Source organism: Malaclemys terrapin, chromosome 6 (assembly GCF_027887155.1).
Source record: "Malaclemys terrapin pileata isolate rMalTer1 chromosome 6, rMalTer1.hap1, whole genome shotgun sequence".
In the NCBI taxonomy this organism is placed as follows: domain Eukaryota; kingdom Metazoa; phylum Chordata; order Testudines; family Emydidae; genus Malaclemys; species Malaclemys terrapin.
In genome coordinates this window covers 57,333,343-57,346,372 of record NC_071510.1, presented here as the reverse complement: position 1 = coordinate 57,346,372, position 13,030 = coordinate 57,333,343, and the positions used below count along the sequence as shown (strand labels likewise).

The window sequence follows — 13,030 nt, the reverse complement described above, 5'->3', positions numbered from 1 at the left end:
ATTGTGTACATATTACCATGATTTCATCAAGGTTTCTGCATTGATAATGCAGTTTAAAAACCCACATAAGTGACCAAGCTCAGGTTTCAAAATTACTTGAAGCATAATAATAAATGGAGGACATCATTAGATATACTTAAAATATAAAGATATGGGCCAAGAGGAGAGTTGAAAGAATCACCATTAGTGTAGCTTTTTATGAAGCAGTTCTGCTTAGAGTTGAGGGTAAAAAAAGGCTTGCTGCAGTATAAGCACAATCATGACAAAAACTGGTTAGAGTGGCCTTTGGCATAGATTTTCTATAATACAAGCCTGTTACATTTTATAAATGAGCGATTTTTTACCTAAGGGACACTAAACTGTGTTCTTTTACTGGATTGACAGCCAATTAAAATTTGATTTAACTGAACCTTCCCCTATTTTGAGGCAGAGGGAAAAAAATCCTACAAAATGTTATAATACCTGTTCAGTTCATTTCTGATATCCTCCAGCTCTTTTCGCTCCGTTTTCCCCACTTCTTTCTCCTCTGCTGCCAAATAGCGCAGTCTCATGTGTTCCAGCTCTTGTTGCTGCTTTTTAAGGCGGGCCATAGCATTTTCTTGCTCACGCTAAGGGGAAAAAAATCATTTGACATTAAATATTACCGATAAAAAGTGCTAATTCTAACAAATCTTACAGTGTTTCAGAATCCACAAGTAATAATATGGAAACAATAACTAAGTAGCACGAGTCAATACAAAATATTTAGTGTAGATATGAGATTAATTCTGATGTCCATCACAAATGAAATAAGATTGAGACAAAAGATTGCTTCAGTCAAGATCACACTAAACATTTGTCCACAACAGACTGCAACCAAATCTGAGGCCAAAAGTAGTAGCTCAACTAGTAGTAGACTATCCAAGGGGTATATTTTAGAGGTGATGTGTATGGGTCTGAAGATTTTGCTTAAACTGAAACACAGACTACAGTCTTGAATACTGCTCAAGTAACTACAGTGACGGGGGTTATATAAATACCTAGATAGATAATTATAAGCACAAAAATTAAATACAGTGAGAAGTAAAATTTGAAAACCTTAAGTTGCTGTATGCGACACTCTATCCCTACTAGCATACTATGCATAGCACCACAAAGTTTTGTTTGGCAGAGATAATTTTATACTGTGCAAAGAACTACTCTCTAAACTGGTGTCCAGTCTTAGGGCATGTCTACATGAACATTTAGTTCGCTGCAAGCTGGGATGTGAATCTACCCCGCAATAGCCTGTCATACACTGTCACTACGGACCCTGTTGATATGCACTAACAGATGGCGTGCTTTAATCTACTCCCATTTCGAAGTGTGTAGATCAAGCTACACTAATGAACTGGACAATTAAAGTGCTGGAGGATACTGCAGGGTAGATTCACATGCCAGCTTGCCGCCAACTAAATGTCATGTAGACAAGCTCTTAGAAAGTCAGGGGTGAAAAATCTAAAAATTGACTTGGATTTCTTCTTACATTTATTAAATTTTCAAACTCTGAATAAAAGCCCAAAGGGGGAAAAACAGAACAAAAATTAACTCAATACACATTTTTTAAAAACTTGGTTCAATTCCTAAATGGATTTTTCAAAGTCCCATAATCTAAAACATAGTGCCTTGCCCAGCATCAAAGATTACATTTTATAGGAGAACCAGGGACAAAACCTAGTTCTTCTTGGTGATATTCAATTGCCTTAACAACAAGGACTATCCTTTCTTTTTCTCTTGTCTTCTGACTAATGCTCTACATAACCCTGCTTCAATTACTGTACACAGTCCATCCTGTACACTGCAAGAGGCAGGGGTCCTGGAGGAAAAAACATCATATGATCATGTCCTTAAATAGTACGTCATACTGCATGGTCCCCCTTAATACTGGCATATCTTAACTTGTGCTTGCTTGACTTTGCAACTTTTAACATTTATTGCATGCGTGTTACTCTCCACTGTCTGACTTCATTAATAAAATCTATTTGCACAGTATATGTAATTCACCAGTCCTGGCACCACTAGCAAGCAGAAAAGAAGAGAAGAATTAGGAAAGGACAGCAACCTGTAGGTGCCAGCAACTGAAGAGAGTGTCCAACAAGGAAAGAACAGATTTTGTAATGATTAGTAAATGAATGAAGCAACTACCAGGTTGCAGCCCTGCAAATTTCCTCATGAAAGGGCTATGTCTCTCTTCCCATGAGCCAGCCGCTGATTTACAGGCTAGATGAATATCTGCTTACTAAAGCAGAAGTAGTTTCCCTACTGACTTGCAGACTGGAGCAAAGGACAGTCAGTCTATTTTGCTACCGTATATGGGCTCTGGACACAGTGAAAAATCCTACTGAAATGCGGTATTTGTTATTAAATTCAATGGGGCAAAGACATGAGCCCATGACTTTTTTAAATATCACAATATGAAACAGAGCACACAATCTGTAGAAGGGTACAGTACTTGTAGGTCTCAGCATCCACATAATAAAGGCAACTTTCAGTAGGACAGAAAAGGCAAAAAAGAGGAAGAGTAACGTCCTAATGTGAAAGGCTCAGTTCACTTGGGACAAAACTTCCAGAGTTGTTCACAATCCTACTTTTGTCCAGAAGAACTGTAGGAAAGGTTCTCCTTAATGGTTAAAGCTCCAAACTCATTTAATCTGCAGGAAGAGGTAAATGGCTAAGAAAAAGTTACTTCAATGGTAAGAACAAACAATGAGCATATCATCCTGGGCTCAAATGGAGACTGGTACAAAGTCAGCAAGACCAGATTAAATTTACATCTATGTAAGAAGCCAAAAGGCTGGTCTGATCATCTTGACTGCACAGAAGTTTAGAAATATGGAGAGGAGGATCCAGTGCTTCTCCATATATCCTCAAAGCTCCTGGTGCTCCCACTTGAACCTGCAAGCAGCTTAGCCTTTGTGAAAAGAAGAGATAAAGAGAAAATAAAGTCAGTCTACAATTAAGGCAGTGTTATGATTAATACTAAAAGGAGGAAATAAGGCTGCATACAGAGACAGTATTAAACCTTGGTTGTACAGTTTTGACTGGATTTCAGGAGATTATCCGCCATCTGAATAGAATAAATCCGGAAATTTCAGCCTCAGTTTCTAGACAGAGTCTAGGAACGTGAGTTCAAATAGATGACCATGTAGTCTTTCAGAAGACCCTCAACAACAGGAAGTCTGAAGAGATTTGATAGACAACTCCTTGAAACAGCTGCCACTAAAAGGTGGAATGCCCAACCACCATTATTACTTAATCTAGTCCCACCTGATTTTCCTGTTGACACTACCTAAACAATGAAAAAAAGAGGTATAGAAGAACCTCACTTGAACACGGCAGTGAGAAGATTTGACCTACCAAGCCATCTTTACCCAGCGTCTGGGAACAACTGGACCATTTTTATGACTGTAGGGTACAGCTGTTTCTACCTGTGGGGTCTCCTAGAAGGCCAAGACCCTGGAGAGAACCTGTTGGTTTAAACCCTACTCCTTTGGCTTGAGAACTAGCCCAGATGTTGAAAGTTTCTTGTATATAGGAGAATGACATTATGATGTTCTTTCAGCCCAGATCAGAATTCTGAATGTCTTTGAAGAGAAAAGCTCCAAGGCCTTCTCTCTCCTCTTTCAACCTGTATCGCAATACAAGCTGCTCAGTTGCTATGTTCCAAAGGATTGTTATGGATTCTGGGGAAGGAGTGAATTTCTATAAGGAATATCCTATGGTCCGTAGGTCCAACTATACTTCAACTAACATCCTTCTCTACTGCTGCTCCTGTCACATAAAAGAAACTCAGATGGGTATCCCAGGTCCTCAAACTTGTTTCTCTCAAGATTCAGATTGAGAGAGAGATTCTGGGGGAGACTTCACTTGAAGTTGATTATTGGGAAAAGTCCACCATCTCAGCAAACAAACAAGCTGGAAACGTGATATAATTTAAGTTCTCTTCTTGATAGTCCCCTCACAAGAGCAAAAAGGTCTGAAGAGTGAAGCCTGTCTGCGTACAATATTATCTGTATTACCACACAATATCATGAGGCATGGAAGGTGAAGAAAGCATCAGAGGGCTGTGAATAGAGTGAACAGAAGTATTTTGATTGTGTCCTTCAGTTTGTGGAATGTGTCACCGAGGAGAATCACCTGCTTGAGGTGAGAACAAGACCTGGTGCTTAGGTGGTCCAAGCTCCTCAAAAGGCAAGCCTAAGCTCTTGCTAAGGTTCGGCATAAAACTGTGGTTTTGGAGAACTGAAAGAACCATGTTGGGGCCCTAGGAAGCACTTGGAAAAGAAGAAACATTATACAGAGATTATCTAAGTAATGCAATACACAGATACTTTCCCATTTAAGGCTGGCGAGTACAATGACCAGGAATTTCAGTGTCTTGGGAACAAAGACATGACAAAAGGCAAGATAACATGCTTGTAGTATCATTTTGACAGCAAACAAAGAAAACTCAAGTGTGCTAGAAAGTGAAAGTACACATTTTTGAGGTTGATGGACCAGAGTCATCTCAGGCTGGGTGGATACAAACTAGGGACAGGCTAGAAACCTCTAGATTCTTTCTTAGTCAAAAGACAGTCTGGAAGTCCTCTTATGTTGGAATGGGGAACAGCCCCCATGTCCAGAAGTTTCTTGATGCAGAAAATAATTACTGACCATTTATAAGGGCCGCAAATGAGGGACAAGCAGAATAGCAGTCACAAATGGGATCTGTGGAGGTCAATGTGAGGGAGACCTTGTGGAGAAACAAGGCCTACATGACACTATCTTTGTCCTGCATTGGTCATTTCATCCTGGCAGGATGGGTTGCATCAGGCCTTCCAGCCTTGCAAGCAGGCTGAAGCAAAGCTTCACTGGAAGTGGAAGCAGAGCTGATTGGTGATTATACAAAGCAATTTTTTCTAAATGGGCAGAGAACAGAGAGTGAGCTGCTGCAGTGTGGCTCTGGAGATAGTTTAATTTGAGCATGCTGAAGTGCCTCCTATCCATACAAACTGGGAATTGGTCTCCAAGAATCTTTTCTCCAATGACAGCTGTGGACAGTACTTCCCAGCAGTGTCAAGATTAGTAAATTGGCTACAGTATAATTTCTGTGCAACACATTTCTGATCTAAGCAGATAAGGAAATCTTAACTAAATTTGTTGCAATACAATCCTTTCACACAGTAGAAGACCAAGTCTGGTATATTTACTGCAAAGTCATTCTGTATTTCATTACTTTTGTGGGTTTATATTAGATTATTATAAAAAACAATAAAAAATAAGCATCTTTATACCTTAAGAGGGTCAAAACAAAACAATAATGTGAATTACCTGACTAGATGTGGCACTGGAACATGTACTTATATTTTTAGCATTGTCCTTTTCTCCTTTTTCAATACTACTTTATCACAAATATCTAAGACCAATCTTCCCCTGAAAAATCCATAAAAGTGGATATGGGATATAAAAGACATGGGAAGTGATCCCATAGACTACAATGACAATTTATGGTGCATAATGTAATTATGTAGTTTAAAATGCAAACCCACATTCTAAACTACATAATATTATTTACCCAACATAGCTATTTTGAATCCTTTACAGTCTGTCATAATCTGTATGCTGAACATTCAGAAACAAAATGTGATTTATGTAACATTCTGAATAAACAGAAACTAGCTCCCCATATAATCCTTCAATAAAGGAAAAAGATGTCAAAGAACATACATTATTTGTTTGATACAGATAGAGTTAGCATACAGTATGTGAAAATCATACTATGTAGGATACAATTCAAAGCTAAGATTTAGTATTAGATCAGATCAGAGGTCACAAAAAGAATGGATCCTTTGTAAAACTCAGATTTTGGGAAGGGAGGGTGAAGGAAAGATTCTTTATCCGTATTTGGTAATGAAAATTGCTGCCCTTTATCAAAGGGTCTTTCAGATAACCAAAAACCACTTTTTCCCTCCAATCACACATTATGCAACAAGCTCCGTAATCATTGGTGCTAAAAGTAGTTTATTGTGTAGGACTATTTCAATTTTAATGGAAATTAGTGAAAAACCATCTTCTGAAACCAGGAAAAGATATACAAAATGATGTAGCATTCTCACTTTCATTTACAGTATCTATATTACATACTATTCACACTGAACTGACAAAACAAGAACAAAATTAAATTTTTGCAGTTTCTATAATGTTAACTATTTTCAGTATAAATCTTCTACATATTAATATGAAATAGGAAAAAAGGTCTCAATTTTACGTTGCTGAAATCATGACACTGCAAAAATTTATACTGCCACTTTATACTGTGATACTTTGAGGTAACACACTAATGCAAAGATTAATCCAAATATTAAATATCCTCTACCAGGGTTGAGGAACAATTTGTATAGTGGGGGGTGCTGAAAGCCAGTGAACCAAACTGTAAACCTTGTATAGAATGGAAATCTCAAGCCAGGGGGTATGGAAGCACCCCCAGCACCCGGAGTTCCAGCACCTATGTTCTCTACCAATTTATTTTAAACGAAATAGCACGGTTAATACATTTAAAAAATGTATTTGATCATCCTAGCATTCCATTTGTAATACTCCTAACCTGAGGACAAACCGAAGAGTATTTTCAGGTCTGAAACTGCACTCGTTGCTTACTGAGCTGTTGCTCTCCTCATGTGGCAAGATGTATGCCTTAGACAGATACTTTGCCTGGATGGGTAATTTTTATATTACATAATCAAATTTTGAAGTTTAAAATCTGAAGATGGTTACTGAGCCCTGGAGCAGTCTAACTGGTTTCACTAAATGGTTGGAAAAAGTATGAAACATTCCTGAAATATATTTCTTCAGATGAATATCTGCTCGCAGAGCAGAGAACTACAGCTGCTGCAGGAACTGCAGAAAAGCCAGAGGAGCAGCAGTGTGGTAGGAGACGAAGGCTGATAGTGCCTCTGAACTGAAGGTACCCCTGGTCAGGTATACCAGGCCACCAAATAGCAACAGTTCCCAGTGCAGCAATGGGATAAGGTAACCTCAGAAAACCCAGATGCCCATGATGTCAGCAAACTACATTTTGTATTTGCTGAAGTGATTCTTTTTTTTAAATGTTCATTGGTTATCTGATCCAGCACCATTCTATCACTCTCTTCACACTGACCGTCTCACTCTCCCTGAGTTCCATGCTGTCCTGTTCTTCCCTTCACTTTTCCTCCCTCTATAATCATTTATTCCTTTTCCCCCCCATGTTCTTTTCCTCAGGTTAAACTCTGCACTCTTGCTATTCCTCCTTACTCCACCAATGACCCCCTATCATCACCAAGAAAAAAAACCAAAACCCAAACATGTATAGTTAACAAGAGATGTGCCAATCGTCTGATTATTTATGCCTGATGTATTCTTTTCCCCAATCCTTCATTTCTTTGTGTGTCTTGAGATAGCATTCCTGCCCCAAAGAGCTTGCAATCTTCTTAATGTTTGCACAGTACCTTTCACAATGGGGCTCTAAATAATGATTTTGGGCCTTTGGTACTACAGTAATTTAAACATTAATTAAATAATCAGTAATAAAGAAAAATAATCAGATTGTAAAAGAATCCCATCATGCCGCCAGGTGCTCTAGTTAAGAGGCTCTTCAATCAAAAGAGTACAATCTATTTTGCCATAGCTGCCTATAAATCCAAAGGGGAGATGTAAACATACATACACTAGACTAAACAATGGCTAAATAGCAGCCACTATTCACTCTCCCACTCACACATACCATGCAAGTCTGTGGGAAAAAAGTTACGATTGAAGCTAAGGAACTCAAGTAAAGTTTTCTGAAAATAACCCAGAGCTGACAAGTCAGTAGGAGGGCCTGGATGGTTTCAAGACACAGTTTTTAACCAAGACTTGGATCTCCAACTGTTTTTTTTTTTTTTTTTTTTTTTAAACAAAGATTTACATCCCATCCTTGGCTAAATTACTTATAAATTAATCAAATTAATTACTCTGAGTGGATAAGCAGGAGGCTGGACAAGATAGAGCTGATGTCAGCCAATAAGGTCTGTGTTGTTTTAAACAAATCCATCAGTTCTGCTTTGAACAAATCCATAGAGTACAAACATGGTAAGAGACTTAAATCCTACAATAAAACCTCTTATCCCAAAATGTACATAATTCTAATTTAAGCATAAACATTGTTTTTGTTAATTTTCAAGATCAGAAAAGGGAGATTATCAGCCTTCAAAATTGACAACACCGTTGCTAGTTACAGCTGCAATGGTAATATGCTGCATTATTTTTAAAAAGTGGTTTCTTGCATCACTCAAGTATTTGTTAAATTTTACATCTCGAGCCTGCAAAGTCTTAAGCATGTGTGTAACTCAGCACATAAAGTAGTCCCACTAACTTTAATGGCTCTACTTCCATGAGTAAAATTACATGTGCCTAAATCTTTGCAGGATCTGGGTCTTAGATGGTAAATTTTAAAGGCCAAGATTTTAAAACCTTGAATTGTAAAGAAAAAAAAAGTGCATGCGTATGCACCAAATGTGCAGATTTTTGAACATTTTGTCTTATTTTTGAGTAAAACATTTTGTTAAACAGTACAAATAAAAAATTACAGTAAATACCTTCAAGGAAAAAAGGGAATGGGCATGAGGGAGAAAGATCTGGGGGGCCTTGTAATAGAGTCTGTAGATTTTCAGAATATTTTATAAACTTTATACACCATGATCAAATCCATTAAAATGTGTGATTTTGTAGTTTTCATACTTAAAGATGAGCCTATGTCACAAAAGTCAGGATGTGCTTCAGGCCTTTCTCTAGTTATAACTGGTATTATGTTTTATTATCCAAAAATTCCAGATAGAGAGAAATTAAGAATTTCTTCCTTTTAATGTCCACACAAAATTTATTTTCAAAGTTACAATGCACAAAACTTCATTTTCTACAGAATATAAAGCCATCACAGCAGTGTTCTAACATGACTAATTCACAAAGAAAAATAAAATGCTATAATTAAGGAAACATGGACTTTTAAAGTTGAAAAATCAGAAGAACAGAACATTTTGCTAAATACTCAGCCAGTTGATTATGCTTCTTTATTTCATAAATTGACTGTACTAGGTCACCTTTGAGTAATGGAAATCTCTGTTTAAACAGTTCTTTGGCAATGGGCACAAAGCATTAGATCTCATTTCCAAGACTTACCAGCTGGGTTTTGTCATTAACATTTATTAACAATCTAAGATATGGTTTTCAACGTCTAATCCTCACTACACAAATGTTTTGTATAGTCCTCCAGAGGGCTTTGGTGTGACAAATTACTGGCACAGATTACAACCCTGTGGCTATTCACCCAAGGCAACACAAAATTAATATGGTACTAATCCAATTTAAACAAGAAATTGGATGAACTATTGCAATTGCACAAATCATCTGAACTAAAGCTGATGTGGAATTCCTGAAGGCAACTAAATTTCCAAATTTATATTCAGACACAGTCCATGGGTTTCTGATCAGTTTTGCTTTTTTAATTTTTTAACTGAATTTAAAGTGCCAGATTGCCTAAAATCCTATTTATCAATAGAATAAGTACAGCATTAACAATAGTAGCATAAGCATTAATATTATATTTCCCACAAAAAAGCCTCCATCTAATTTTAAGTGGACTGCTTTCAGGGATAAAGTTTTAGGGGAGTACAATTTGGTCTTAATGTCCATTCATTTAAATGGTTCAGATGTCTAACAAGGGCTTCAGATGGTCCTGGACTGGAACCATTAAAGTTACCAAACTTATCATCTAGTGATGGTTTTTGTCACTACCCATCTGGCATGACTTGAACCAGTGAACTGAAGGTGAAATGCATCTAACAGGAATCTAAAAAGCCTTTAAGGGAAAACAAATAAATGAAAAAACCAGACAGGACATTTTGGTGCTTCCTTTGGGAAAATCCAGCCTCTGGTGTGAAAAGATTAGAGAGGCAAATGATCACCCTGTTGTGCATAGGCACACCTCTACCCCGATATAACACGAATTCGGATATAATGCGGTAAAGCAGTGCTCCAGGGGGACGGGGCTGCGCACTCCGGTGGATCAAAGCAAGTTCGATATAATGCGGTAAGATTTTTTGGCTCCTGAGGACAGAGTTATATTGGGGTAGAGGTGTATTTCAGAAATATTATGGGCCAATTTCTGACCCCTACAATAATTAGACAAAAAGAAAAACAATCTGAGGACAGTACGTAAAACTGAACCTTTGATTTTCTAGCTATTATCAAATATACATTGCGCTAATTTCTTTGATTTATCTGTAAGTTATAAATAAAGAGCATTGAGAATTTGGGATCTCAAATTCATTGAGTTCAGATTTGGGCACTCAAATTGATTGGCTTATCCAAAGATTTTGACGATGACAATGCCTTAGGCTCCATATCCCTCCTTGATTAGCACCCAAATTTCTCCTCTCCTCCCAACAAGACCATCGGACTCTCATTGAAGGACCTTCCTGAAGCTTCAGTTATCCATTAGATCGTGTTTTCTCTTCACGGGGGAAGGAAAGGAGAGGTAGAGAAGTAGCAGCATCCTGCTTATCCCTTCCCGTATTGAGAAACGGGGTCTCCTTTTGAGCACATATCCAGATAGCTAGCTAGCTCCTCCTTCCCAATCCAGTAGACTTTCCTTTCCAATCCACAGATGTACATTTTCTAAGAGAAACTGGTTGGCCTATTCTTTAGTGATGTCTCTGCTAGATCCTGCTAAGAAAAATCTCTAATATTGCAGGAAAGAGTGAGTTAGCCCTCTCTTCTTGCTTTTCCTCATAACTGGGGGTCTATATTCCTAGGAGATTAGAGCTCCTTTCATGCCACTGCAAATCTTATGGAAAAACAGGAAAGGCAGTTTTTATACTGCAACCTGGATCATACACTTCAAAACCTTGAAATGGAAAAGCAGGGGAACATAATCCAAAGACTTATTGGGTCCTGCTGAATCAGATTTGGATTCAGGGAGCTGAGGTTCTCACTTATTCTGTGAAGAGTGTCCCTAATGCTGGAGTGAATTAGAAGTGTCTCTCCTCGAAAAGTAGTCCTTCCATAAAGCAAAAAAAGGATGGGAAACAGGGGTGAAGATGGAGTATGAAAACATGAAGACCTTTGTCTGAACCCTCAATCTTTAAATGTATTAGGCTTTGTTTCGATCTAGGGATTGGTAAAGTTCTTGCTTTTTCTAGTGTGTTTGACCGTACCTAACGGAAGTGCTTACAGAATCTTAAATTATTGCAAGCACAAGCCATATTTATAGAAGGCAGTAGGTAAAGGAAAAATAATATACTGGCATGTATATATATTACTGAGGATGAAGGAACTGCAGCTACATGTTTGCTTGAGAGAGATTTTAAATGCCTCACTGACAAACAGAAAAATCCACAAAAACAAACCAACCAAAAAAACCCCTCTATTGGCATCACTGATGGGAAAATTCAGAGACAGGAAAAAAATCGTATAACCTGTGATTTCCGGATCTCTCTAAGTTTGCTGTATTCTGCAAAATTCTACAAATTCTATCTTTTTTTAAAAGCTAAGGCCCAGATTTTTAAAAGTATGTAGGTGTTGCAGTACACCACACTGAAATACCTAACTGGTTTAGAAGCATAAATTTAATTTTTCAAAAGTGATTTAGGCATTTGGGAGTCAAAATCCTATTGACAGTGGCATTTTTGGCTCCCAAGTGCCTAAATCCCTTTTGCAAATGAAATTTAGACTCCTAGATACCTTTAAAAATCTGGCCTAAGTATTCTTTATGACCATATAGCTGTCAGAGTGTAAACTGATGTACTGATGCCTGTTAAGTCAGTTTTGCAAAAAACAAAACACAAAAACAAACTGACCTCCTAACCAACAGCAGCGGCAGCAAAGATGGGTACTTTACCCCTACACTTCATTCAACACACCACACAGTTAGGATGTAGACTTTGTAAGCATTAAAATTTTTTTAAAAAGTATTTAAACACACAAGCAATTTTTACCCTCAGTTACTTTTCTCTTGGAAAATACAGAAAATTAAAACAAAAAAAAAACAGAGACTAATGCAACAAGGTTTAATTCAGTTAATACTGCCAAACATGAATCTACAATGGATCCTCAGATACACGGGCGCCTCATCCCCACTAGGAACAGATTAAAATGCAAGAGAGTATTTATTGCTCATGTTCCAGTACTACAGAATATGGCGTACAAACTTTATACTGACAGTGCTATGACATCATAACCTGAGACACCTGGAAAATAAGATATTCAACTAAAACAAAACTCTAGATAAGGCATATTGTAGGTAGCCACTTCCTGTTTAAGCAGGAAATCTCCATCCACTATTACAAAGTCTACATCCCAACTGCACAGTACTTCTGGACACACGATTTATACCTCTACCCTTCATTTGACATTGTAAAGGAATTTGGGGCAAATTCCATAAGAGGTTGGGCAGCAAAGAAGTTTTCTGAGTAATTCTTTTGATTTTGCAGCTAGTGGTGATGGCGCAGGTTCAGAATCAACGCTCTGTTTCTCCCGACTATTGAATGACTTTGCATGGGACATTCTAGATTTTCTTAAAGCAGTCCTGAATGCAATGTTAAGGTTGCACAATTAAAGTTAGAGTGTAAAAGAGAAGAAATGCCAGTTTAGATTCTAACAGCGACATTCACTCAACTGCATTATTCATGCATTGCATTTTTCATTCTTGTTTTTCTGGTTCAGTGTTGAATATGGTTAAATGTTAAATATTGCAGTTTTTGGCATAAAATATAAAACAGGATGTGCACCATGGCCAAGATAAACCATGGTAACTTTTTTATTTTTTGACTTTTTCCAGCAGATGCTTACTGAGCATCCCCAGAAGTGACTTTTCTTTTTTTAAATCACCCCAGTTCCAAGCCAAGCAAAGGCCCTGGTCTACAATGAGAATTATGTCCAAGTTTAAGTTCCAAACTTTAGCCAGTTGTTCTGTATCCTTGTTATTTTAAAAATAAGTGTAGTCAGAATTTTTTTTTAA

The 13,030-nt window shown here is 37.6% G+C and overlaps 1 protein-coding gene across 1 annotated transcript in view; it reads right to left on the bottom strand.

The window, feature by feature from the left end:
* The window catches only part of CEP120 (centrosomal protein 120), an 82,407-nt gene that overhangs the window by 2,702 nt on the left and 66,675 nt on the right, over positions 1 to 13,030 (bottom strand). Inside the window, exon 20 of the mRNA XM_054032986.1 lies at positions 463 to 608. Within this exon, the coding sequence (XP_053888961.1) occupies positions 463 to 608 (146 nt within the window). The remainder of the gene's footprint in view (positions 1 to 462; positions 609 to 13,030) is intronic.